Source organism: Mucor velutinosus (assembly GCF_035048745.1).
Source record: "Mucor velutinosus strain NIH1002 chromosome Unknown tig00001563, whole genome shotgun sequence".
Lineage (NCBI taxonomy): Eukaryota > Fungi > Mucoromycota > Mucoromycetes > Mucorales > Mucoraceae > Mucor > Mucor velutinosus.
Window position 1 is genome coordinate 515,475 of NW_027041904.1, and position 24,978 is coordinate 540,452.

Sequence of the window (24,978 nt, forward strand, 5' to 3'; positions counted from 1 at the left end):
AGACCGTAAAGGGGCAAGAAGGAGAGACAAAAGCAGTGATACCACCAGAACCACGGTTGAAAGCACCAGGTACTTTTGAACCATACAAGTGGTATTGAGACCAGTCAATCGGATAGGAACCAGAAGTGAGCCAAGTTTCAGTGACAAACAGAACATGAGTATCAACAATATGAGAAATAACATCATGAACTGTTGTTTGACGAAGACCATTCGCATTCCAAAGAGAGAGAGAGACAAAAACCGGGGGGACAGACACATTATTCAAATTACCAGACCATGATTCATTGTTAAGAGACATTAGATCTCCATTTCAGAATCAGTAGAAGTATCACGGCGACGCTTGAACAAGAAAGCAGCCTTTTTAGGGTATTTTTCCTTTAGTCGGTCCATAGCACCAGCAACAGCCTCGTCCAGTTCGGCTTGACCTATCCATCCAAGATCCAGGAACCAACGGCCAACACTACTCACATTAAGTGGGCGGATATGGGACAGAGCATCTACACTGCGAGCATTGACCATCTCAGCAATAAGATCCATTCGATCGTGTTCAGAGTAGGCATCGTACTTTGGGTCGGCAATATTAGCAGGATTCAACGGGTCAAAATCCTCCAATATTTCCGATTCACTTGCACGGAGCAGAGCCAAGAATTCAGCAACATATTGGGTATGCAAGAGAATACCAATAGCTTCAGAGGCAGGGAAGTTGATGTCGAGGATACGAGACGTATCCACCCCAATGGCCTTGAGAGTGCGTCGAATTTCAGAGCGTAAGATCTTACCAGATCTACCAATATATACATATTGATATCCTTGGGGACCCTTAGCAGCAGACGTTTTGAAGAGACGACCAGCAGCCAACTTTCTCTTAGCAGCTTTAGTTGGATCAGGGCGATGTGCAGCCTTCTTAGCTATAGCAGAATAGCTAATAGTACCAGAATCAGTGGTGGCAGTAGCAGAGGTGGTGGATCCAGATGCCCCTTTGATGGGGGTGCTTGTAACAGAATCCTGTGACGTGGCTTGCAATTTTTCAATGACCAGATCCTTGTCGTGTAAAATTTTTTTCAAGGCTTGGTTTTCCTTTTCCAAAGCATCGAGACGGGCCAAAATACCATCATGTTGATTAACACGTTCAGAGAGAGAGGCAAGTTGTTGTTGTAACTGTTGCATGATAACAGTAACCTGATTCATATCAGTTGGGTGCTGAAACTCGGGCATATTGCTGATTATTTTTTTAGAAATTGTTGAAGATCCAAAAAAATATGAAGGAGATGTTCAATAAACTTGAAACTATAACACAATAGACAGAGACTAAAGGCAAGTATACTGGTATAGTTTTGGAGTTGATTGAGTTGCTGATTGTTGGGAAAATAGCGTTTTTCGTGATTCTAAGGAGACTTTTTATGGAGAGGGTGGCAAAAAGTGATGAAAAACGCCTTCTTGGCTCAGTTTAAAGATTGTTTTTATTTATAAGAAATTTAATGGGCACTCGATGTGAGCATAGCCTAACTTCAAGAACAAATATAGAGCAAGTAACTAAAAAAACCCCTCCAGAGCACTTTCAAAGGAGAAAAAAATGCAGTGACAAGAGTACAGGACATGGAGACTAGTGGTGCTCACATTGAGGATCTCGAGGGACAACCAACGGATGGGAACTTTGATAATGACTTACCACCGAGGAGCCGCACGTAGAAAACAACAATGGAACATGTTCATCCCTGTCAGATCAACCAGTACTGGAGTACCAAAGAGACGCTGGATCTGGATCCGGAGCAATGACAGCCAGAGGATGCACAAGGCAATCGATAGCATACAGGAGGTTCAGTAGAGCAGGCCAGAAATCAGGAGGACCGGCAGAGGCATTAGTGGGCAAGCAATTAAGAGCATGGTCAATACGGTGCACACCAGGTGGAGCAGGCGGCAAGGCATCGATCAAGGCAGGATCAAGAGCACGACAGTACATAAAGTGATCACGAGAGATGTAGACACCTGCAGGTGACATACAGGGACACTCCTCACGCATGTTAGTAAAGCGGCCAAGACGCCAGCGGACCAAACGACTACGGGCAATACGACCAAGAGGCAGATAGAGTATGGGATCAGGCCTTGTGGTATCAGGACGACAAGCACGAAGCAAAGTATGACGACCAGTGACAGTAGCAGCAGAGAGTTGGAGATCAACCTGATCTTGCCAATAAGCAGCAAAGGTAGTACGCAAGCCAGCAGAAGAAGGAACAGGGTCAGGCAGCGACTGATACAGAGGGTTTTCACATATAAAACGATCCAACCTTGTATAGTGCAAATGGGCACGAAGCAGAACCAGCAGACAATCGTCAGGCAGAGTATCAGCACGCAGAGCAAAACGGGTAGCCAGGACATTGTAGCGATGTTTGATACTGGGAAGACAGGTAATGTGCTTGGTGACATTGACCCAAGTACTACCCACAAACATGCCAACAAGTCGGTTTTGCAGAGTATCCAGAGCAGTAAAATCACGAGCAGAGAGATGCGAGATGGCTAGACCGTATTCAAGCTTAGGACGAATAAATGTCCTGTACAAGCGAGAGGAGAGCAGCAAAGAGAAACCATTGCGGTTGACACCAACAGAGTTTAACAGAGCCATGGTCTTGACAGCACCAGCAGAACGCAGAGACAGAATACCAGGAGCATGCAGGCCTTTGTATCGGAATGGCATACCAAGGTATGTAAATTCGTCAACGACAGGCAGGGCTTCATTGTATAGTACAAGAGGAGAACCAGCAAGAGCAGCAGCAGTACCAAGCACAGCGCATTTGGAAGGCTTCCACCTATATCCAAGAGAGACAGAATGACCAGCAGCAAGATCCAACATACGCTGAACCTCAGACTTTGAACCAAAGACAGCCACATCATCAGCGAACAGGAGACTATTGATAGCAATAGGAGCATCAGCACCAGGCACAGGCAGCATAGTAGCACCAGTAGCACCAGAACGCAAAAGACTTGGTAAAGAGTTGATATACAACGAGTACAAGTGAGGACTGAGCACTGAGCCTTGCAGAACACCAGTGACAGGAGAGAAGGCAGTCGAGTTGTGATTAGCAATCAAGACAGAGACAGACACATCATCAAACATGTTGATCAACAGACCCAGAACAGCACGAGGAAGACTAGAACCAGCCAAAGCAGACCAGATAACACGACGATCGACTGTGTCATATGCTGACTTGATATCCAAGAAAGCGACAACAGGACGACGACGGTGCGCAACAAAGTAATCATGCATCAAGTCATGCAAGCAGAGGGCTTGATCCAGAGGACTACGTTGAGGGCGGAAACCACCTTGGGCAATGTCAAGGGCAGGAGAATGGGCATCCAGCTCAGGCATGAGAGAGAACTCAAACAGTTTGCGCACAACAGAAGTCAGAGAAATAGGCCTATAGTTGGCGGGATCAGAAGCATCACCTTTCTTGAAGATGGGGAAGACTTGGGCATGACGCCAGAGAGCAGGAGTATACGACCATTGGTAACACAGAGTGAACAACAGAGATAACACCGGAGCAATCTCAGAGACCAAGGACTTGAGCATCTCAGCTTTAATATGATCTGGACCAGGAGCTTTATGTGTTGGGAGCCGCTGAATGTGAGATACAAGAGTATCAACATCGAACAGTGACAAATCCACAGGCACACAAAAAGGCAGAACAGAGTCAAAAGTGGGGGGAGCAGCAGGACGAGTAGCAGTGGCAAGCAGAGAGCCATCATACACCGAAGCGAGATGAGAACCCATAGCAGTGACAGAAGCAGCAGGACCGTCGGGATGACTGTAGGTAGCAGAAGACTCTTTGTTACGCTTGATGCGCTTGATAGCAGCAGTAGCTTTTGAGAAATCCTTTTCTAGAATACCACAGAACTGTTTCCAGGACCTTCGCTTTGCAGCTTGCACCAGGGAGCGAAACTTGCGATGCGCAATTTTGTATAAGGACCATTTTTCAACTTTGACAATACCAAAGGCATGCCTCCATTGACTATAAGAGTGATCACGTACAGTAGCAGCATCCTGAATTTCTTGCGTCCAGTACTTCTTCCAATGGCCAGGACGACCAGATTTCACACCAATAGAACTATCCAGAGATTCATACAAACATTGATTCAAAGAATCGTTGAGTGCATCAATATCTGGACGAACACCAGGAGGAGCAGACACCAAACCAGAAAGAGTACCAACCAGAGGAGCAACAGAAGATCGAAAGGATTCACGGAGTAAGCCCAAAGGCTTCTCTTTCGTCAATTTCGAGAGCTTCCATTGACGCCGAGGAGCCAGAACAGAATCACCAGGAGCCACAGTGTCATCGAGAGGTGGCACATACCCGAAAGTAAGTGACATCAATCGATGGTCAGAACCAAGAGACAGATCAGACTCAACCACCAGTTGAGGATTCACCAAAGCAACATCACCAATATTTGTCAAAAACAAATCAATGATACTACTCAATTCTTGTTGCTGCCGAAAAGAAGAGTACGTCGTAACACCAAAAGCCAAAGACGCATTGAGTACAGACAAGCAGTGTTCATCAAACCAAGGTTTGAGAGCATTACCACGAGCATTAGAGATAGCATCACCAGTGAGAGAACCCAACCGAGCATTGAAATCGCCACATAGAATAGTATCCCTAGTCATAGGTAATGAACTAAGGGCCGAGAGCACCTTATCAGATAATAAGGGTGGAGGTAAGTATACACAATGGACCGTAAGGGAGCCAACCTTAAGGGACAAAGTATGCGGATTATAGGATGGGAGTTGATAGACAGAGTAAGGACAGGAAGGAGAGACAAAAGCAGTAATACCACCAGAACCACGGTTGAAGGCACCAGGTACTTTCGAACCGTAAAGATGGTATTGGGACCAATCTGTAGGAAAAGAGCCAGAAGTTAGCCAGGTTTCAGTAACCAGCAAGACATGAGTATCCAGGACATGAGAGAGAACATCGTGAATCACTGATTGACGAAGACCATTGGCATTCCAAAGAGAGAGAGAGACAAATAAGGAGTGGACAGGGTTATCATTTTGGGTATACAGTATCGAGGACTCAGTGGTGGAACACATTATTGTTCCATAGCAGAATCTTCATTGGCAGAGTCAGCATTAATCTTGCGACGGAACAAGAAGTTAGCCCTCTTGGGTTCCTTCTTTGCAAAGCGTTGAATGGCATCACCAACAGAAACAAAAAGGTCTTCGTCACAAATCCAGCCTTGCTCAACAAAGTACTTACCAACACCACTGACATTCAGAGGACGTAGGAAAGCTAAGGTTTGCAGACACCGAGCAGCAGTAAATTCCATGATCAAAGCAGTACGTTGATCCAGAGTCAAAGAGTCATACTTAGGATCAGCTATGTTAGCAGGGTCCAAAGGGTCAAAGTCGAAGAAGAATTCAGCCTCACAAGCCTCCAAAAGTGCAGTAAAATCCTGAACATATTGCACATGCACCAGGATGCCAATAACATCGGATGCTGGGAAACAGATGTCAAGCACACGACCCAAATCAACGCCGGCTTTGCGCAAGAGAGAGCGAACTTCAGAGCGTGCAATCTTCTTAGATCTACCAATATAAACATATTGGTAACCTTGAGGACCTTTACGAGCAGCAGTTGTAAAGGCGCGACCAATAGCAAGACGCTTCTTAGCTTGCTTAGCTTCAGTAGCAGGATCAGGAAGAGTAGCAGCAGCCTTTGCGACATTTGCATAGCTAGGTGATTTAGTAGCCTTAGTATTCATAGAGCCAGTAGTAGTTTTGAGGGTTGACCCCTCTACCGCCGTGGGCCGACTCGAACCAGAGGGGACCACGTGACCGGAGACTGCACCCTGCAATTTTTGAATTGCAAGGTCCTTGTCCTGTAAAAGTTTTTTCAACTCTGAATTCTCTTTTTCCAGAGTATCTAAACGAGCAAGAAGACCATCATGTTCGTTGACGCGAGCAGTAACCGAGGTAAGTTGTTCTTGGAGCTGATTAAGAATCATTTGAAGCTGATTCATATCCATACCCTGTAGATTGGTGGCCATGACGGAGAATATTTTTTTATAAATTTGAAAATTTTTAAAAAAATATCAAGGAGATGTTCGACAAATTTGAAACTATAACACAATAAACTGTTACCAAAGGCAAGCAAAGTTGTGTAATTTCGAGTTGTTGGAGTTGGTAGTTATCGAGGAAATACGTTTTTTCTAGTCTGGAACAACTTTTTTCCGAAAACGGTGGCAAAAAGTGTTGAAAAACGGAAAGAGATGCCTTCTTGGCTCAGTTGGCAGAGCGTCTGCCTAGTAAGCAGAAGGTCAACAGTTCGATTCTGTTAGCAGGCATTTCATTTTTGCAAATATTTGTTTTACGTGAGACGTTTGAATTGATTTTGCCTCTTCATCTAAAATTTTGTACCTTGCAAACTATCGTTTGCTACAGGGATAACAAAACCACAAGATAAAGCTTTTTTCTTGAGAATTGATATCCTAATATGGCGCTATATAACATTTTGAATGTCATGTAGGTTTGGTCATTCCATTTTACCAAGATGTTCTCTCTTGAAGTGTAACATGAACATTTTCAGAGCTGCCTAATTCTCCCTTCATAATGTTGATAGACAGCAACGCAAAAGGCGCATGACATACTGTTACAAGAGGGAGAGTTCCAGGTCAATCTCAATTGAGAAGATAAAAGGCACATCCAAAAGAAAGGCCATCATGTTTGATGTTCCTTTGGTTCGACTGACAACAGCATGAACGATCGTGACTCGTCGGAAGCTCATGTCAGTCAAAGTTCTGAAAGGCTTTTTCGTGTTTTTTTATTTACCTGTTTCTCCTGTTTAATTCGATAATATACAGTACCCTCAAAAACAATGAACACGCTCAGTGAACGACTTCGACAGATCCGAGTTAAATCAGATTTGATGCTAGCATCAAGTGAGCGAAATCAAGTACCCATCATCAACAGAACATGGGACCAGTTAGAACGAGAGATGAAATCCATGGATGAAAGAATTCCACATTCACAAGAACTCCATGCTAAGGCGTATGTATGAATACTCGCTTTTGATATGAATGTATAGGCTAATGAGTCTATACGCACATGCTTAGACATTATTTTCTGGCAAGCAATGGTATTGACACTGAGTACGTAACAGCACCTATCGACACAAGCAATACCTTTACTCGAATTGAGGTTGAAGATGATACAAATATCGAGGTAAACAGCCATGACAAGGAACCATCATGGGCAGCAATATAACATTTGCGCTGCAGGAATTTCTGAATGAAGAACACGAGAAGACATTGATTAGAATCATAGAAGCCAATCGACAAGAAGTAAATGCAAATATAAACCGCTCATCATGACATGCACACTGATCTCGTTTTGTATAGACAACCAACGACTTCCAATCATCCTACAATCAACAATTTGAAGATATCTTTCGCAGCATCGAAGCCGAACGAAAAGAGGAAGCGGAAAACGTTGTTGATTTTCAAGAATTCGCCAAATATGACAGCACTTCTGGCATCAATGTAAGCAGCTCTTGGATGGCCATGTGCAATGTGGAAGCTAAACATGTGCGTTTGTAGAGAATCAACGAATACGCTGGTGTTATCACCAACTTGAACACCAATCGCTCTCAAGATTTGGACTACGATTTGATCAAGGGCCTATCCAACATTCGCAACATGTCTGAACTAAAAAAGGTAAGCAAGCACAGTGACATGGGCCATGCTGAACAATCATCTAAAGCACATTGTCTAGGCTCAAGATTGCACTTTGGAAACCTGGCACATTATGCAACATTTAGTGGATCAATCAGACGTCCCTGGCAGAAAAGAAGGCCGATTCATCAAAACATACGCCTCAGAGCCATACCAAAGCTTTGCAGCTGTCAAAACCCGTCGTGCACTGATATCTGCCTCAACATCATGGTTGGAGCAACAATCTCATCAATTCATCAATGAAACCTTGAATCGACATGCACAGATCATCAAAATTGGAGGCAACCCCTTATTCAACTATCGCTTGCGTGCCTTCATGGACCTCACCTTCAAGACAAGTTCTGGATGGTCAGACGATAGACTGGAGATTGTGGACAATTTACCCATTTGGGCGTATGTATATTACTTGATCCGCTGTGGCCACTTGGATATGGCTGCCGACTTTGTGGATACGCATCGTGAAATGTTTGCAACGGAACGCAAGTTTGTATCCTATCTCGAGCAATATGTCAATGCAGAGTATCACACCGTGTCTCCATCTACACAAAAAGCGATTCTTGCCGACTACAACAAATTTGAATATGGCGAACATGTGGTGGACCCTTACAAGCTGATTCTGTATAAAATCATGGGACGATGCGAATTACATAAAAAGAGCCAGCCTGACATCATTCGCACTGTAGAAGATTTTATTTGGCTTCAGGTAACTTATGGAGATGTCATAGCATTGACAAAAGTACTGATACAAGGACCAACTTGTGTGTAGCTGACCATGTTGAGAGAGGTGGTTGTGGATGAAGAGACCAATGCATTAGAACGCTATAGACTGGCTGATGTTCAGAAGCATGTGGCATCTTACGGTAATAGCTATTTTGACCCAGACAACACCAACCCATGGATCTACTTTCGTATCTTGATCTTGACATTGCAATTTGAGAAGGCTATTGGCTTCTTACACAAGGATAAAAAGTACAGACTGGAAACAGTGCACTTTGCAGCAGCTCTAGCCTACCATGGATTACTCAGGATTCTGCCAGCAAGCCGAAAAGACACCAAGATCATGTGTGAGTAAAACTATGGATTTGTGAGAGGATCATAAACTAATGGAGCTTGTCTTTGCAGTGATTACCGAGGATGAGGAGAACCAAGTCTTGTACTTGAACTTTCAACACCTTCTCTATCATTATATCCAAGTATTCTTTCCTGACTCGCGCCAAAATGCAGTGCAATACCTGTATCTTTTGAGCATCTATTCTTCAGAAAACGGATATCCTGATCAATCCATGGTTCACCTTGCTAGATCGTATGTGTGCAAGTACGTGATCGACTCCAACGACGCCAAGGCGCTCTTGGGAACTTTGAATGATGAACAACATGTAAGTTGATGTATACAATGAATGACATTTTGCTGACATTGCTGTTGCAGCCTGGATTGATCGAACGTCAAAAGAGCCTGTTATATATCAGATCAAGAGAGCACTTCATTGAAGCAATTCTTTATCCCACTGCTGAGCAATGCATACAAAGAGGACGCTGCTCTGATGCCGTTCATATCTACAGCGTGGCACATGTACGTATGCAATGACAGCCTTGATATCTTGGTTATTGACAATGTGTCTAGGATTACAACAAAATGGTGGATGTCTTGGTCAAGGAACTCACTGACGCGCTGCAACAATCTCACGCCGACAGAATCGTTGATCTTACGCTTTCTGATGAGCCCAACACAGCCATCATTCAATTCACCAAGGAAGCCATGGACTACTATACCAAATTTGAGCCATTCACAAAGGCGGTTACCGCAGAGAGACAAAATACCATCCGCATCCTGATCCATCTCTTGCAGTTCCGTACATTTTATGACCAAAAGGAATTCAACGTGGCAATGCAGCATTTGGAAAGCACAGACATCATTCCTCTCCGATACGACCACCAGTATATTCTTCGGTTGGTAGAGCGTTTTAATTCGCTGGATGACAGTATCAAAAAGAACGTGCCTGAAGTCTTGCTCAACACGATGGACATTTTGTACAAAACCTGGGTATCTCTCCTCAACAGACCGACTGTAAGTAGATGATGCATAGCTCTTTTGGATGGCCTTACTCACTGTGTTGCGATTAGGAGTCGAGCAACCATGTAAAAACAGCCCAAGCAATTCTCATGTTTACTGGCTTATTACAATACAGCATCCCTACAGACATCATTATTCGTTTAAACAAGTAAGATGCACACCAAGCCAAATAACCAACATGTTCTAATTTTTGCTTGACATAGGGCTGTGGTCGCCATGACAAAGGGTAGATGAATCAAAGAATAAAATGTAATTTACATGCAATGTGTCTATCTGTTTATTGTTGCTTTTGTTGGTTTCTCTTTTTCAAAAAGTTACCCAAAGGAGTTGTTTCGAAGTCTGTGGTTCGTAGGAATGCATTGGCTTCTTCTAATCTGTTGGGTGTGTACTCGATGGGTGCACGCTTTTGCTCAATGTAGTTTTTATGTGTTTCCATCTTTTCAATCAAGACACGAATGGACTTGACAAAACGAGTGCCCTTCATTTTGACCAGGTATTCCTTGAGCTGCATCAAACATGTCGTTAGAACACACATCCCAAAAGCACTACATACACGCAGTCTTACCTTATCTACAGCAGGAATAGCCAGCTCAGGGAACGCAATAGACAAACCAAGACAGGCATAAAAGTCCACTAGACAATCATACATCACGTTAAACACAGCATCTTGATAGCCTTTGGATTGCAAATAGCTTTTGGGTGTCTTGAGATGCAGATCCCAATCAAACGCAGGCAAGTCGCTTTGTGCAGGATTGCCCTTGAAGATATCACTGCTCAGGATTTCAAACAAGTAGGATGCTAATGGAATGTAGTAGCCAGTAGAATCAATTAAACCAGTCAGCGTGCGTACAAGGTGGATACGGAGAGGCAGGAATTGGGCTGTGGGATTTAAGCGGATTGTATGGAGACACACTTCCACCAAGGGATGGACAATGGCTTGCATAGGAGAAGACTCGCCCACGGAAGGGTCACAGGTAGCAGCAACCACACTAGCCCAGAAATCAAGACAACTGACAAACTGCCATGTGTAGATTTGTTTGAAGCTCTCCACCGTTTGACTCTTTTTAGCCTTCTTTAAATGATCAGCAAGTTGACGCACATACACACTGGCATGCTCGTAGCTCGCTTTAGAATCCACGGTATAGATATCGCCTGCTTCTTCCAGCATTTGCTGAATGACGGGTAAACTTGTTTGATTGATCTTGGTGGCACGATTAGCGAAAACAAGGTAGATACCCTTCAATACGTTGGGCATGTAGTTTTTGCGGTTGGCATCAATGGCTGTGGTTGCAAAGTGTTTGATGGCCTTGTGACAATCGCTACGGGTTTCAGCAGAGAGTGCGACATCTGACCAACGATCCAACAGCACACGAAGGTATTCTCTCGAGATCTTGGGGAAGCAGCCCATATATAATGTGCAAGGTGCCAATTGCTCCAACACAAATTGAATCACTTCATCTTGTGATAACTCTTTGAGGAATCGAACGCAGTTGTTGAGGTACAGTTGAATGACCTTTTCCAATTTGGGCCAGTTCTTTGTCTTGCCGGGATATCTCTCCTTTTTCAAAAAGTAAATGTGTTGACTCAAGATGGGATAAGCTGCCTTTAATGTGTTTCGCACGAGTTTGATATAGACTAGATACAGACAATGTTAGCTTTGGTTATTTGCGCCAGCAATTACAGCAAAAACCCTCACCTTTACTGCTTTCCACTCGGTAGGTGAATTGCTTGGGTGCATCTTCATCTGATCTGACAATGGATCTAAAAGCCAGAAGCAGCTTTTTCCATGCCAAAGGAGATTTCTTGAGAGCAGCTGCAGACCATTCATTTGTCATGGCCAGTGTCACAAGTTCTGAATCATCGCTGCTATCGTCCATGTCTTGTTCCTCATCCTCGTCTTGCTCAGATTCGTATTCGTCCTCAGTCTCTGACTCCTCCTCGTCCTCGTCCATGTCCTCGTCTTCGTCTAGACCTTGAGCTGTAATGTTTTGATCAGGATCCAAGATGGCTTCAAATGCATCCAAGGCATCCAAATCTTCCTCCTCGTCTTCGTCTAAATCGAGTGTTTCTTCAGCATCAATGACAAAGTTGCAGAAATAGTCTTCGGTGTTGACTTGAGGTGTGCTATAAAAATGTCCATCAGTGATCCTGTTTACAGCAATCATCGAATCCAACATACTCATCCACTGCTGTCTCTACAGTTTTTAAGCCCTCCTCCTCGTCTGTTGTCATGGAAAGTGTCAATAGTGCTATTCAAATAGTGATGCTTTATGGGAGTTCCTTTTCATACCTTTATGGGGATCAATGGGAGCACCACGGCGAAGCTGACGCTTGATAATTTGTCTCTTGAATTTGTTGACTTCCTTTCTACGCTTAACAACTCCCTTGAGTTTGCTCTTTTGAAACTTGATGGTAGACTTCTTCTCTTTGGATCCCATAGTGTAGTGATGTGTTGTAGTGAAGGATGCAATTTGGTTGGCCTTTTTTTTTTTGCCCATCTGCCAAATATCGAAAAAAGTAAACCAGTGACCCTTTTTCCTACATTCCAAGTTAAGCATCCGTGGAGGCTTGTGTTTCAAAAATGCATAAACCAGATTGACATGTGTGTGGCTCGAGTGAAATCAGGGGGGGGGGGGGAGTCTTTATTATGTGTATGTACAATTAAATGGTATGAAGTATTAGTATTGTTACAATTATCGCCATCAGCTTGCTCAAGTCATATGAGCTGTGCTATCAATAGAGGAGAGTCGCTCCGCCTCATATTCCACATTCGCATGTGGGGGTTCCTGGAGGTTGTTGTTGTTTCCGTAATTGGGCACATCCATAGACTGACGTTGTTTAACTGCTCTATTCACAATCGTGTTGAACATGTAATCATTGTACTGAAATACTGTGCCATCGCCTAACCCTCGTTGAATAGGAACTACGTTCAAAAAAAAAAAAAAAAGTAGATTAGACTTGCAGTCAGTGATCCCAGAACACACGCTCTACTTACGGAACCACCCCCATGGATTTCTACCCATAACAAACACCCAGTTTTCCATCTTTTTACGCTCCCATAAGTTATCATCCACAGGCACCGAGACAACCTCGAAATTCTGACCTGACATGTCAAAGTCAACCCTGATCTCATTGGGTCTATCCGCCAAATGCTCAATGGTTGTCTCATTTCGAATAATGTAGTACGCATGAACGCCTGCAAATCCACATACTGTCAATCCAAAAATGAATGCACTGTGTTGAGTTGCGATTAAACATTTAGCTCTTTTTTTTTTCTCGAGATTCAATCATAGACTTACATGACGATGATGACAATCCATTGAGGGTCCAAATCAGCGTTCTACAGTATTGCAATGCATCAGCCAACTCTCCACACCCAGCAACTAATAACCTATACATACCATATCACGGATACCTGTAACCACCAACGGCAACGAACTGACAAACACCCAGAGTCCGTAGCAGCCCGTATACAACACGAACAAAAAGAAAAACTTGTAGTTTCTAAATCCAACACAGCCGTTCACCCAAGGGCAATGACTATGCATATCAAGAAAGCTAAGTCAATTTTGTACACTATCTCTAGAATAGACACACTTACTGATCCATTTTGATTACACATGCGTTACACTCCTTGCAATGATGAGCCCTATCAGGCTTATAACACTCACACATGTGGCAAAATTTAGGCTGACCGTCTTGGCGACTCACTGAGATCACTGGCATGACATCCATTTTATCCTGTGCATCAATGTATCGAATTGTCATGGTGGATTGGTTGAAGAGCTTGGGCGAGTAATAATAGCGAGGCAAATGGATAGGGGCTACTTGACCTTGATTTGATTCTTCACTCAGAAGCGGTGTACGAGCCTGCAGGAGTTACGAGAGGGAAAGGAATGAGCGATGTGCATTGCCATTTCAAAGCAATTCGTTCTATACATACATTGGGAGGTTTTCCAGGCGAGGTGAATAAAACTCGGGTATAACTAATCAGTGCCATGATCCAAAAGAAACTGGCAATGATCATAAATATAACTATATCCATGGTGAGTTGTGCATTGCCACATGTACATGTGCACAGCATCCTTACTGGCTTGTGCTGTATTATCAGGAGGTTTGTTCAGTAACAGGTGTGCTAAACAAAATGTATCAGCGAGTGATAAAGAGATCCTGGATCATTTTGCTTTTCCTTACCACAGATGCGGAAGATGTAAATGTACCAAGTATAGCCTAGCAAGCCGTACACCACGACAGGAAGTATAGATCCTGCTATTTTGGCAGCTAATGGCGAGGGTTTTGACATCTGTATCAAAGAAAGAATGAAATGAAGGAAAAAGAATATCAAAAGGGGGGAAGAAGAAGGATTACCCAGTTTGTATTGCGGAATTGGAATACAATGACGACATGGAGATGGTGGCATTTTGATTGTACAAGACTCTGCTGGACGAATATGCTGTCCTTCCAACAGCATCATCCTGATTTCAGGATGCCAGCCTAACATGAGTGTGCTGTCTTTTGTCGGGCTCATTGACAACATAAATCATGGCGTAGCGTAGATAGACGATTGCAAGAATAACGCTTGCTTGCTAAACGTCCATCGCAATAGCTACGTAGCCTCTTGATTTCTAGTATTGGAATATTGTATTCCATGTACAAATCGATAATGCGCCCTGTACTCCTTTTTTGAAAGAGCAAGTATGATTATGTGCTTTGCAATATGGAGTGGGGTCATCAAGATTAGGGTCAAATGTCATTTTGATATGTATTAAAAGGATGCATTCGCTTGAGTGTCAGGTGATGAACGGTTTTGAGATGCCCTCACAAGCTACTGTACATGATTTGCAGTAGAAATTGGGATCATTTATATCAGGCTCTATGTCGATCTTTTTAGTCATTGTTTTAGGCTTTATAGTGTGTACTGATTTTCGATGCGTCAGTGCTGCTTTGAGATTTGCCATTCTCTGGTTACATACATCGCAGAGGTAGTACATAGTAGTAGCCTTACTCTTTTGAAGTCGTCTGTAGATCAGTAATTCAGATTGTGCTCATTATACAACTTTCAAGTGCCTTACCATGCTGCAGCAACAGACTGCTGCCATTCTTTGTCCTCTTGCTTGACAGTGGTATCAGTAGCTGGGTCATTGAAAATGGGAGAAAGCGTGTTGCTACGCTGAAAGTCAACTTTGCTGTCCTTTTTGCTTGATCATGTTTCGAACACGCTTCTGCCAGTGTCTTAGTTTCATGGTAAGTCGAACGGAAGACAGCAAGAAAGACATGTTGTTTGCACGAGCCAGACGGCTACATCTTGAGCGCCCACTTTGTCAGGATATTGCGTTTACATCTTTTTTTTTTATTGCTTAAAATATAGTATATGTAGAGTATTATAAAATTAGCCTGAGGGTTTTTGTTGTGTAGTATCGTACATGCGAATGATCTTGGTTTGATCTGAATCATTCTGTGAAAAGGCGTAGCCTCGGGATTGCTTCAACCGTTGAATTTTTCTGACCTTGTTAACAGCCTGCCTAAAGCGATCCATGCGAGGACGGTAGTCAGGCAAATTCATCTTTTGTATCTCTTGAATGTAATGATAGCTTTTGGTTCTATACATGCGTTTATAACTAGGTACATGTGTAAGTACCTTGAAAAGTATGGGCGAGTGTCAATGACTTACTATTTCCATAAGAAATCTCTCAAATTGCATGCTAATGGCACCAAGATAAAGAACAGCCAGTAATTTACATTGCCAAACAAGCGAGGCACTATGCCAATGTACTCCATAAAGATGCCCCAAGGTAAGAGTGGTCCAACGTACGATACCAAAGGCATGAATATGAACCAAATCACCATGGATCCCGGTATAGCTATCACTGTATATTTTGTCCATATACTAAAAGGAAAGAGTTGTTATTACAAAAAGCCGCTTCACATGATATAAAGTGCCACTAACTCTGTAATCAACGCAGCCTTCCATAGGATCGTTGCTAATGTTGCAGTAAAGATGGTGGTGCCCACCCACCACTGCCCGCCAGACCAACCAAGTCCCCCAAACACTTCGTCTCGTCTGAAAGCGGCCATGCCTAAAAAGAACAGCAGAGCAGAGTGATATACGGCATTCATGATCCATCCCCAGAACCGCTTCTGGTTAAAGAATTCGTTCTTTTGTCCCAAAATGTAAATTTGAGGGTACTTGTCCAACAGCCGAGCTGAGGCAAATTGATCATAGATTCCAATAGCCATGGGAGGTAAGATGGTGAAAAAGACATTGAAGCAGGACATGGTCCATGATTCATACAGTGTCTGGCCCGAGAAGCCATTGAAGATAGCATACTATGTAGTCCAAAGCGTTAGTACAGAGAAGCATGTCCAGAACAGCTATTGCTTACCCAAAATTGCGTTAGATACAAGGCAACATTCTTGTAGAAATAGTAGAATATCATTTTGCTCAGTCTTTGATATGCCCACGAGCCATGCACCAGCAACAGCTTTTTGAGAAATCTGAATTGAGAGATTGCAAAATCTGCACTGCGGGCCGCTTGCAGTCCTTCCACACCGCTGATACCAACGCCCACATGAGCAGCTTGGATCATGGACACATCATTGGCGCCATCACCGATAGCCAACAAGATGGAGTTGGAGTACTTTTTGACCAGTTTCACCACAAGCGCTTTCTGCAACGGAGACACACGACAACAAATAACTGCTTTACATCGCGTGGCTACATCGTAAAACAGACGTTCCATGTCTTTTTCCAGTGCAAAAGTCAGTGCTTTGCCTTCAATGACCAGTGCGTGCACCTGTTCAAATGAAATGAGTACACGTAGTAAAAGCAGACTGAAGGACTTACTTCGGCCATATCAGAGTTCTTGGTGGTATCATGCTCCAGTTCATTCAATTTTTGTGCCAAGAAGCCTTCTGTCGATGCATAATTGTCCTTGTTGCAAATCAAGAGATCCATTTCCTCTGTTAGTAGTTTGCAACTGTATCCAATGTTGATGGCTGTTTCTTGCCGATCGCCCGTCAAGACCCACACTTTGATATTGGCTTGTTGAAGCGTATGAATCGTATCAGGAACCCCGTCTTGGAGCTTGTCTTCGATGGCTGTGGCGCCTAATAAGGTCATGTCCTTTTCAATCATCTCGGCTGCTTTGTCCAGTGCTTCGGCTCGATTGGTCAGTGTCGTTGCTGCAGCATCGTAAATAGTCGACCAGTTTTCGTATTCCTGCTGTGAAATCTCTCGCATGGCATAGCAGAGTGTACGAAGGCCCTCAGAAGCAAATTCTTCCAAATGATGCAGTGTTTGCTCTTCAAATGGGTCATTGGGTGTCAGTCTCTCCAGTATCACGGAATCAGCGCCTTTGCAATACAGCTTGATCCTACCATCGGGACCCTTCAACACAAGCGACATTCTCTTTCGTGTCGAGTTGAATTCGCAGACATTCAAGATAGTAAACTCAACCTCTTGATCCTGAACCTTGCAGTAAATCGAATGGGGTCGTCTTGCATAGAAGTGATATTTGAATATCTCACTTGCACCTTGCACCAGAGCACCCTCATCAGGAGACGATGCTTGATAGACAATTTCATTGGAATCCTTGACGACTTCGGGAATCACAGTGTGGCAAGTCATCAAGGAGGTCATGAATTCATGTATAATGTGTGCATGCTGCGAGTTTTGTAAATGCTCCTCCAGCTGCGTGAACGAGTACTGCCCATTTGAATCGTTATTTGATGTAGGTCGTCTCTCTGGATCAGCTGTGGTAGCGTAAGATAGACCCGCAATAGAACATTCTCTGAATTCCATCTCGTTGCATGTCAAGGTACCGGTTTTGTCTGAAAACACGTATTCCACTTGTCCCAACTCTTCAATCAAGCTGCTGCTTCTTGCCACTGCGGGTGTATCGGTTTTTGCATAGTAGATGTCGAGATCATTGTCAATCATGATGGACTGCACAAACTTGACAATCTCCATGGTGACCATCAAACTGATGGGAATAAAACTGTTGAAGAGAATCATAAATGTCAGGATGCAGAAACCAAATTCTCTTGCACGCTCTGTTGCTGGTATCTGCAGGTAGCTCCATTGATCTCCTGCTCTGGTGGACGTAACAAGATTTCCAACGGAACACAGGATGCTCATAATCACGAGCATGGTAAACAGGTATAATATATTGCGGTTGGTGATACGAGTGACGTTGGATGCCTTTGTTGGTTTTTTGCTGGTGAGCAGTATGAAGGTGAGCTCTCCATACCAGAGTCGCCACTGTTATACATACCTTGAATTCAGCATCAACTTGGTTTCGTGGCCTGTAAACACAACAAAGCCATAGATCCAGCTCGTGTTTCTTAGCTGGGCCCCTCTCAGGAGCAGCTTTGATGGATCCAGCGGAAAATCCTTTGTTTTACCATCGATCGTGAGTCCCAATGTTCCGTCGTAATTGTACAGCCGATTGTTAGGCTGCTCACACTTCAAGACGCCAGACAGGCGGCTCACATCAGAGGGAGACAGATAGGAGGCTGTTTCAGGTAGGGCTTGCTTGATTTTTAGGTTCACTTCACTGTACAACAAACCATGTTAGTCTAGTCCAACAACAGTGTTAGGTCATTTACCCATCTAAATTACTGGTTTCAATGTAGCACAGACCCTCTGGCTCGGATGAGCTCAATAGAATTAGATCTGCTGGAAAAAACTCTTTGCTCTCAATACGACAGATATCGCCCACTTTCACATCTCTCCATTTCTTAGAGACAAATTGGCTGCCATCGTAAATCTTGCACTGACGAGCGTTCAGCTGATGATCCGACTTGTGTACGCCCTGTTGTATCATAATCCGTAAGTACATGCTCACCATGACAAGCTGCCTGTTTGTTTTGCGTTGATTTTTTTTACCCTACATAGTCTTCAATGATTTCTTTGATCGCAGTGATCAAAAGCACAATAATCAGCGGTATCAGCGTGGTATAGCGAGATGTGGGTGAAATGTTTGGTATTTGCTGTGTTTGTCTAATGTGAGTATGTGCAACAGCATGCATACAACACACGAAAATCAAATACCTGAATACCGGATATAAACAAAAAGAAGAGGTTTGCTGATTTGCTGAATTCAACGTACAAAAACTTGGGGAGAAATGTAATGGGATTGTACTTGGCTGTGGAAACGCCGTTTTGCATGAATCTCTGGTTCAGTTGAGGTTGGTTGATGTGGATAATGCGAGGCTCATTTTCGTTTTGCTTGTTTCGTCGTTGTGCTAGATGCAGCCACGAGAACAGGCTGCTCTTGTGTCCTGCTTTCTTGCCTTGAGTTGCTGTCTGGTCTGTCTTTTCGTCTTTATCGTTGCGATCCAACATTTCGGTTGATTTGAATGGCTCATGGCTATTGTTGGTAGACAGTGAATAGTCTGAAAATATATAAGGTGCCTGAGGTGGCATGGGATGCTCGCCCAGCAGACGGAAATCTTCATCTGGTTCTGCCTCCTGTTCCTCTACACAATAGCAAATGAGTTTGTCTGCTTGCAGTCAATCCAGTGTGTGTGTGTGTGTGTGCATTTTACCTCGTCTCATGCTACAAGTGTCCAGTGATTATTTAATAGAGGATTTCGAAAATGGGAAATACAGAAGCTTTAAATAAAATGAGATAAAAGTCAGTGTAGAAAAAAAAAGGAGGGGAGAGAGAGAGAGAGAGAGAGAGAAAGAGTAAATGGATAAAAAGGGGGAGTATTTCACTTGATGTACAATCTGTAGTGTGAGGGAGAAGGACAAAAGAGAGGGGACACAAGGGGAGGCTTGGGTGTCGATGGTGTTGGATCGAATAGAAATGTGGGTCGATATCATTCAGATACACAATATGCTCTAGTCGTGCTAAAAATAGTCTATATACTCACAGTAGCTATTGTATCAATTCCATTGACATACCAGTAGAACGACAAGCAATGTGGTACTGGTACTTGGGTATTCTATTTGGCATGTGGTACCACCAAGGCCATCAAGCAATCAGGAAGCTCAGAATCGCTTGGAAGTGTTGCATGTATCTGTCTAGTTTGATCTCGATCTGGCTGGCAGAATTCATCTAGCTATTTGTGATCAGTGCCGGAACATCGGACATCAATTCACAAAGACGTGCGCACAACACATGCACGGGTCAAAAACATCGACGTGGAGCCAGATATACACGATCCCAGAGGCTACTGCAAATCATGCGAAAGAAGCTATGCCGGTAGAGGCCATGCGGGTAAATTTGCATACATGCGACATTTGAAAGGTGTGCACCATATGGTCTTGCCATCAACACCTCCACGCAAAGCACCACAAACTGTAACTGCTCCTGCTCCTGTTGATCCAACTCTGCTGGCTGAAGACATCGCCAGCATCGGAAGCCACAGATCTCCTTACTGCAGAGCGTGTAAAAAGGGTTTCGCAAGGAATTACTCTTACACCAGACATCTATTTAATGTTCACAAAGTGAATTATAGACTAAAGCATCAAAAGCCAAAAGACCTCATACCAGATATCGATGATTCCAACCCTTACAGCCGAGCTTGTGATAGAACATTGCCATCCAAAAAGACCTACCGCTTTCATTTGGGGGGTGATGCACTCTATTTTCAAAAAAGCGCCACGCAAGAAGAGCAATATCCAGCCAGAAATTGATGACCCCATCAACCATTGTCGCGCCGGCCAGAAAACATATGTTTCCAAAAGCAGCTATCGAGGGCGTTTTCGTATAGTACACCGAAAATGAGTATCACTTGGGTAATAAACGTGGGATGTTTATCTCAGCGTGCAAGCAGCTTTCACAGGCGCTTCTTTTACTGAATGACAAAGTGGTATATTGTTGCTTTCAAGAGACTATCTAAACTATCAAAATTGCTTACTCTTTCCGCTTGCAAATTGAAGCTTGGAAAAAGATATCTGCGTGAATCCAATATGATCAAAAGAAAGGGATCAGTGGAAGGTGATCATAAATCAAGAGTGCTCCAATTTGATAGTAGAAATTATAGTCAAATTCAAAGTGCTCTTAGCCAGGCTAAGTTACAGCACTTTTCAAGTTACCATTCTCCTTGTAATAGCCTCACAAACATCGACTGCTTTCATGATTAGAGAGCATTGTTCTTGCCCGCCAGCCGCCGCTAACATTGGTTAAATTGCCGACTGACCTTTGCTCCAGATTGGATAAAAGATAAATAATTTCGACTTGATTCATCTGTTTTCCCCAATTCGACTATGTGATTTGTGATAATCACCCTATACTTCCTAATGGGTTCTTACAGTACTTTTCAAGGCGCATCTAATGGTGCTTATTACAATGGTTGTTTTGAACAAGCTTACTGAGCTATTTATAAATATATGAAATAAGGACTATGGTAAAAATGTCGAGATTTTACATATGAACACCTCAAAAAAATGATTTTTGGGTTGTCTCGAGTCGAGAGAAACATTTTGATATAATACATGTCATAGTAAAATTCTCCGTTTTTTGGGCCAAAAACGCGATCGTTTAGTTTTCGATGAAAACCATGAGATACCCCTCATGGTTTTGAGTCGATTTTTGATGATGTGTTTTTCAGGTCCCAAAAAAGTGGAGCAAATGTGTCAAACCGTAAGTGCTGGATGAAAGCAATTGTCTGGTGCTACTCTGGCAGCGCAAAACGGCTTCTAACGCGAGAAACCGCTTAAATGCACCCAAAATTTGCTATGATTTGCATAGATGTGAGTAATAAGAGGCAATGCAAATATACTGTCTGCCCCTAAATGGATTGTTCCCGCATATACAGGCCAGCGGTATCGTAGAGGTATCGGATCCACACCTACAGGTCGTTTATGAATGGTTTTCACATAACAATGGAAAGCTAAAATGTAACATTTTAGCATACATCAATAGGATGAAAACAAAACTCCAAACTGATCACTACCCGAGGACTCTCCATCTAAAGCGTGTATCTGGAGCCCGCAAAAGTTCCTGCTTACTCTGACAAACGTAACCGCTTGATAAGATCCTTTGATTGTCTGCTGTTATTTAAAATTTGATATTCCTCTCAAAGACTTAGAGCACATTGAATCGTATCAGTGTTAGTATCAGGCAGACAAGCCTCTATACGCTTCTTGATTATGATATTCATGCACATTTGTGCAACAATAAGATGACATGATATTCCATCAAATGGAAAAACATACTCTCTAATTGGGTTAGTTTCCCCGCTGATTGCAGACCTCAGGATTATTAATGATGTATTTTGGGAGCCCAGAGCCCAGAGAAAAGGCCAAGCGATCCCCATCAAAGCACACACCATAAAAAGGAAATATTTCATTTTTTTTCCCTTTTTCTCTTTTTTCTTTTTCTTTTCATCTTATCAACACCAAACATCATGTCTGAACCCCAAAGCAAATCTGTCCACGAGCTGATGAAGCCTGCCACTCCTACTACAGCTGAGCAAGTCAATCAAGAAGAGCAGGTGCCCATCACTTTACCTTCCTCTGATAACAACGATAACCAGACAGAGCAAACCACCACCACCACTACCACCACCAACGACACTACGACTGAATTAAGTGGCGATATCAAGACATTAAAAGACGCATTCCCAGATTTGGATATCGATGTCATTGAGACCATCTTGGCAAGCCAAGGCGGCAACTTGGATGCCGCGTTTGAAGTATTACTTGGCATGTCGGATCCTTCTTACAAGCCTGAACCTGGACAATCAGAGGGTATGGATCAGTTGAGACGAGACGAGGAGTATGCAAGACGTTTAGCACGAGAAGGTGATGCGCATTACCCTCAGAACAATACGCAACAACAACAAGCAGAGCAACCGTTGTTTAATTTCCAAGGTAAGTTTTCTAAAGCGAGAGAGGCGGGTTGAGGAAGATAAGGAAATTTTTCTCAAATGTCACGTATATTAGAGGAATTGCCTATTATCAAGGAAAAGGTGATTGAAGCTGGTACAGGTGAGTACACAAAATGCCATGCCTGAAGCTTGACCTGATTGACTAACGAGTATCCCACCTTTAAGCTGCCAAGAACAAGATTATGAGTCTATACAACCAATTCATGGCTCCTGACCAAGCTCAACAACAGCAAGGACAATCGTCGCAAGGAGGTATCTTAGAATCTGGTATAGGTAATTTAAGTCTGTCAGATAACCAAGCATCACCACAACAACAACAACAACAACAACGATATACAGCACCTTTGCCACAACAGCAAGCCAGGCCCTCTCCACCTACAGCCACATCTGGTTCAGTGGATCTATACGAATGGGACGGTAACAAGGCTCCACAATCTCCTGTGCGCAATCCCTTATTATCGCAAAGAAAAGAGTCTGCTACGTCTACACCTGCAGAACAAATGCTCTCTGACGAAGAGTTTGCTAGACAATTGGCCAGAGAGGATGCTGAAGCTTCGTCTCATGTTGCTACATCAAGTAAGTTTTTGGGAAATGTGTGTGAATGGAACGATCACGTTGATGAGTCCAAATCGTATTAGATGCTATTACTACTACTACTCCTCCTCCTCCTCCTGCAACCACAACAGCCAATGCCAATACCACGGCTGCTACTGCTGCTAATGTGCCTCCCACGACTACCACATCAACTCAAAATGCGAAATCAAGCGCTAGCTCTGATAACGAAGAAGGTATGTAATAGCAAGTCGATTTATGCATACGTAATACCAGAGTATTTAGCCTTTTTTATTTTTTATTTTTTAAATGCTAGTTACCTTTTCAGCGTTAGGCAATGAATCTGAAAAAGCAACTAAGCCTGGTTACACTCACACAGCAAATGACGATGATGATTTGGATGATCTTTTTGATAAGCAAGGTAAAGAAATGGAGAGCGTTTACTTGCAAGAATATGCTCTCATCTTGTCGTTTTCTAGATTCCAGCTTGGATCTCTCTGTAGAACCCATTGATTCTGTTGATAAGGAAACTGCAAAGACCAGCAGTCAAAAGTAAATAAAAGTGTCATTTCTGACTATTCAACTACGCCTTGCATAAATGCAGTTAGCCGCATGCGCGCGCCATCATCCCTGTTACTATTTAAGCTTTTTCTTAATTTTACATGCAGCTGGCTGTTTGAGACGAAAGGGCCGCTTGCTTCCTTTTTGCCACTTTCAATAACCATCATGTCTTTGAAGAGTAACGCGTGTGTCAAGATGTACTGGCACCAGATGAATACTAACGTAGTTCGATAGAATATACCGTAAGCGACTTGCTCAAAGTGAGATACGCTACCGACTCATCTCAAGATACCTTTTTTCAATGGGAAGGTTCCATTTTGTAGGTCGTCCAATATGAGATGAGAATTGCTGTAGTATTCATGCCAATTGCTCTAGCGCGTTTATTCCAGGCCAAGCACCTAAAAAGATATTCAAATGTATCGGTATGAACGTCTCCAAGGCCAAGATTGAGGACAACAAACTCAAAGTCAGTGGAAAAGAACTCACTTACTATCTTGACCCCACGACTGGTGCAAAATTGGATCGTTGGGACAATCCATGGACTGAAGAAAAGAATCTGCCAGGTACATACAGGCCATCATGCTTTGCTACACACTCTCTCATTACCTCATGCAGTTGTCCATATCGCCAATGACCCTGTGCAGATGGCTCTCCCCACGTTTATTCCTATGGATGTTCGCCACAACAAATTCAGCGGATCGGCAGCGATTGTCACCGAGATTCCTTTATTTTATCCCAACCCTCTCGCTGTAGAAGATCACAAGTTTGATGCCTTTGATAGCAACAAAATGTACCAAGCAGGCGAGTTCTTTACATTCAAGTGTGATGCCCAACAGCTGGATCAAGCAGACACCATCGACCAAGTAGAAGTCAACTGGACTCGTGTATCCAAGTTTGCACCCTTCATGAAGATGGGAGGCAAAGAAGGCTATTTGGTCTATCATTGTACTGGCTACAAGCTGCCTCAACATGCTACTGCGGATGATCTTGATGCCATGTTGGCCAAGGAAATCAAAGACACTGTACCTGAATACGCAGCTGCAGATGAGTATAATCCTGAAGCTCAAAACGTATCTAGTTGGTCCTACTTTAAGCAGCATTTTGATCGCTATCAGAATGAACCTGAGGCCACTTGGCCTATTCCTTCAAGAGAATAAAAAGTGTTTTATTAATTGAGAATGCAATAGTTGGATGAAATGTGTATGTGTATGTGTATATGTGTGTGTGTG

General features: G+C 43.3%; 10 protein-coding genes and 1 non-coding gene across 11 annotated transcripts; 5 read left to right on the forward strand and 6 right to left on the reverse strand.

The window, feature by feature from the left end:
- Positions 1 to 297: 297 nt before the first annotated feature.
- ATC70_008765 (uncharacterized protein) lies at positions 298 to 1,215 on the reverse strand (the record flags this gene model as incomplete). The annotated part of the gene is made up of 1 exon (XM_064828011.1): positions 298 to 1,215. One exon carries the CDS (start codon positions 1,213 to 1,215, stop codon positions 298 to 300), a length of 918 nt encoding a protein of 305 aa, XP_064685213.1.
- Positions 1,216 to 1,723: 508 nt separating this feature from the next.
- ATC70_008766 (uncharacterized protein) lies at positions 1,724 to 4,657 on the reverse strand (the record flags this gene model as incomplete). The annotated part of the gene is made up of 1 exon (XM_064828012.1): positions 1,724 to 4,657. The coding sequence occupies one exon, from the start codon at positions 4,655 to 4,657 to the stop codon at positions 1,724 to 1,726; it is 2,934 nt and encodes a 977-aa protein (XP_064685214.1).
- A 425-nt stretch (positions 4,658 to 5,082) lies between these two features.
- ATC70_008767 (uncharacterized protein) lies at positions 5,083 to 6,039 on the reverse strand (the record flags this gene model as incomplete). The annotated part of the gene is made up of 1 exon (XM_064828013.1): positions 5,083 to 6,039. The coding sequence occupies one exon, from the start codon at positions 6,037 to 6,039 to the stop codon at positions 5,083 to 5,085; it is 957 nt and encodes a 318-aa protein (XP_064685215.1).
- A 224-nt stretch (positions 6,040 to 6,263) lies between these two features.
- Positions 6,264 to 6,336, forward strand: ATC70_008768. The gene has a single exon. It is a non-coding gene; the product is annotated as a tRNA-Thr (tRNA).
- A 530-nt stretch (positions 6,337 to 6,866) lies between these two features.
- ATC70_008769 (uncharacterized protein) lies at positions 6,867 to 10,027 on the forward strand (the record flags this gene model as incomplete). The annotated part of the gene is made up of 12 exons (XM_064828014.1): positions 6,867 to 7,039; positions 7,105 to 7,213; positions 7,270 to 7,332; positions 7,390 to 7,530; positions 7,588 to 7,704; positions 7,763 to 8,425; positions 8,489 to 8,786; positions 8,845 to 9,098; positions 9,149 to 9,292; positions 9,344 to 9,787; positions 9,844 to 9,941; positions 9,997 to 10,027. The coding sequence occupies 12 exons, from the start codon at positions 6,867 to 6,869 to the stop codon at positions 10,025 to 10,027; spliced, it is 2,535 nt and encodes an 844-aa protein (XP_064685216.1).
- Positions 10,028 to 10,070: 43 nt separating this feature from the next.
- On the reverse strand, positions 10,071 to 12,231 carry ATC70_008770 (uncharacterized protein; the record flags this gene model as incomplete). The annotated part of the gene is made up of 5 exons (XM_064828015.1): positions 10,071 to 10,298; positions 10,359 to 11,428; positions 11,490 to 11,917; positions 11,973 to 12,015; positions 12,084 to 12,231. The coding sequence occupies 5 exons, from the start codon at positions 12,229 to 12,231 to the stop codon at positions 10,071 to 10,073; spliced, it is 1,917 nt and encodes a 638-aa protein (XP_064685217.1).
- Positions 12,232 to 12,504: 273 nt separating this feature from the next.
- On the reverse strand, positions 12,505 to 14,096 carry ATC70_008771 (uncharacterized protein; the record flags this gene model as incomplete). The annotated part of the gene is made up of 8 exons (XM_064828016.1): positions 12,505 to 12,716; positions 12,789 to 13,027; positions 13,093 to 13,133; positions 13,195 to 13,333; positions 13,395 to 13,663; positions 13,737 to 13,828; positions 13,884 to 13,928; positions 13,988 to 14,096. 8 exons carry the CDS (start codon positions 14,094 to 14,096, stop codon positions 12,505 to 12,507), a joined length of 1,146 nt encoding a protein of 381 aa, XP_064685218.1.
- Positions 14,097 to 15,182: 1,086 nt separating this feature from the next.
- Positions 15,183 to 19,352, reverse strand: ATC70_008772 (uncharacterized protein; the record flags this gene model as incomplete). Its single annotated transcript, XM_064828017.1, has 10 exons — positions 15,183 to 15,411; positions 15,465 to 15,680; positions 15,741 to 16,120; positions 16,177 to 16,587; positions 16,638 to 18,009; positions 18,067 to 18,348; positions 18,401 to 18,606; positions 18,686 to 18,784; positions 18,846 to 19,273; positions 19,343 to 19,352. 10 exons carry the CDS (start codon positions 19,350 to 19,352, stop codon positions 15,183 to 15,185), a joined length of 3,633 nt encoding a protein of 1,210 aa, XP_064685219.1.
- A 681-nt stretch (positions 19,353 to 20,033) lies between these two features.
- On the forward strand, positions 20,034 to 20,438 carry RPL9B_2 (60S ribosomal protein L9B; the record flags this gene model as incomplete). Its single annotated transcript, XM_064828018.1, has 1 exon — positions 20,034 to 20,438. One exon carries the CDS (start codon positions 20,034 to 20,036, stop codon positions 20,436 to 20,438), a length of 405 nt encoding a protein of 134 aa, XP_064685220.1.
- A 1,715-nt stretch (positions 20,439 to 22,153) lies between these two features.
- On the forward strand, positions 22,154 to 23,744 carry ATC70_008774 (uncharacterized protein; the record flags this gene model as incomplete). The annotated part of the gene is made up of 6 exons (XM_064828019.1): positions 22,154 to 22,619; positions 22,692 to 22,736; positions 22,802 to 23,212; positions 23,275 to 23,424; positions 23,505 to 23,609; positions 23,668 to 23,744. The coding sequence occupies 6 exons, from the start codon at positions 22,154 to 22,156 to the stop codon at positions 23,742 to 23,744; spliced, it is 1,254 nt and encodes a 417-aa protein (XP_064685221.1).
- Positions 23,745 to 23,914: 170 nt separating this feature from the next.
- On the forward strand, positions 23,915 to 24,906 carry SSN6_1 (glucose repression mediator protein; the record flags this gene model as incomplete). Its single annotated transcript, XM_064828020.1, has 4 exons — positions 23,915 to 23,927; positions 23,984 to 24,068; positions 24,125 to 24,312; positions 24,365 to 24,906. 4 exons carry the CDS (start codon positions 23,915 to 23,917, stop codon positions 24,904 to 24,906), a joined length of 828 nt encoding a protein of 275 aa, XP_064685222.1.
- Positions 24,907 to 24,978: the final 72 nt, after the last annotated feature.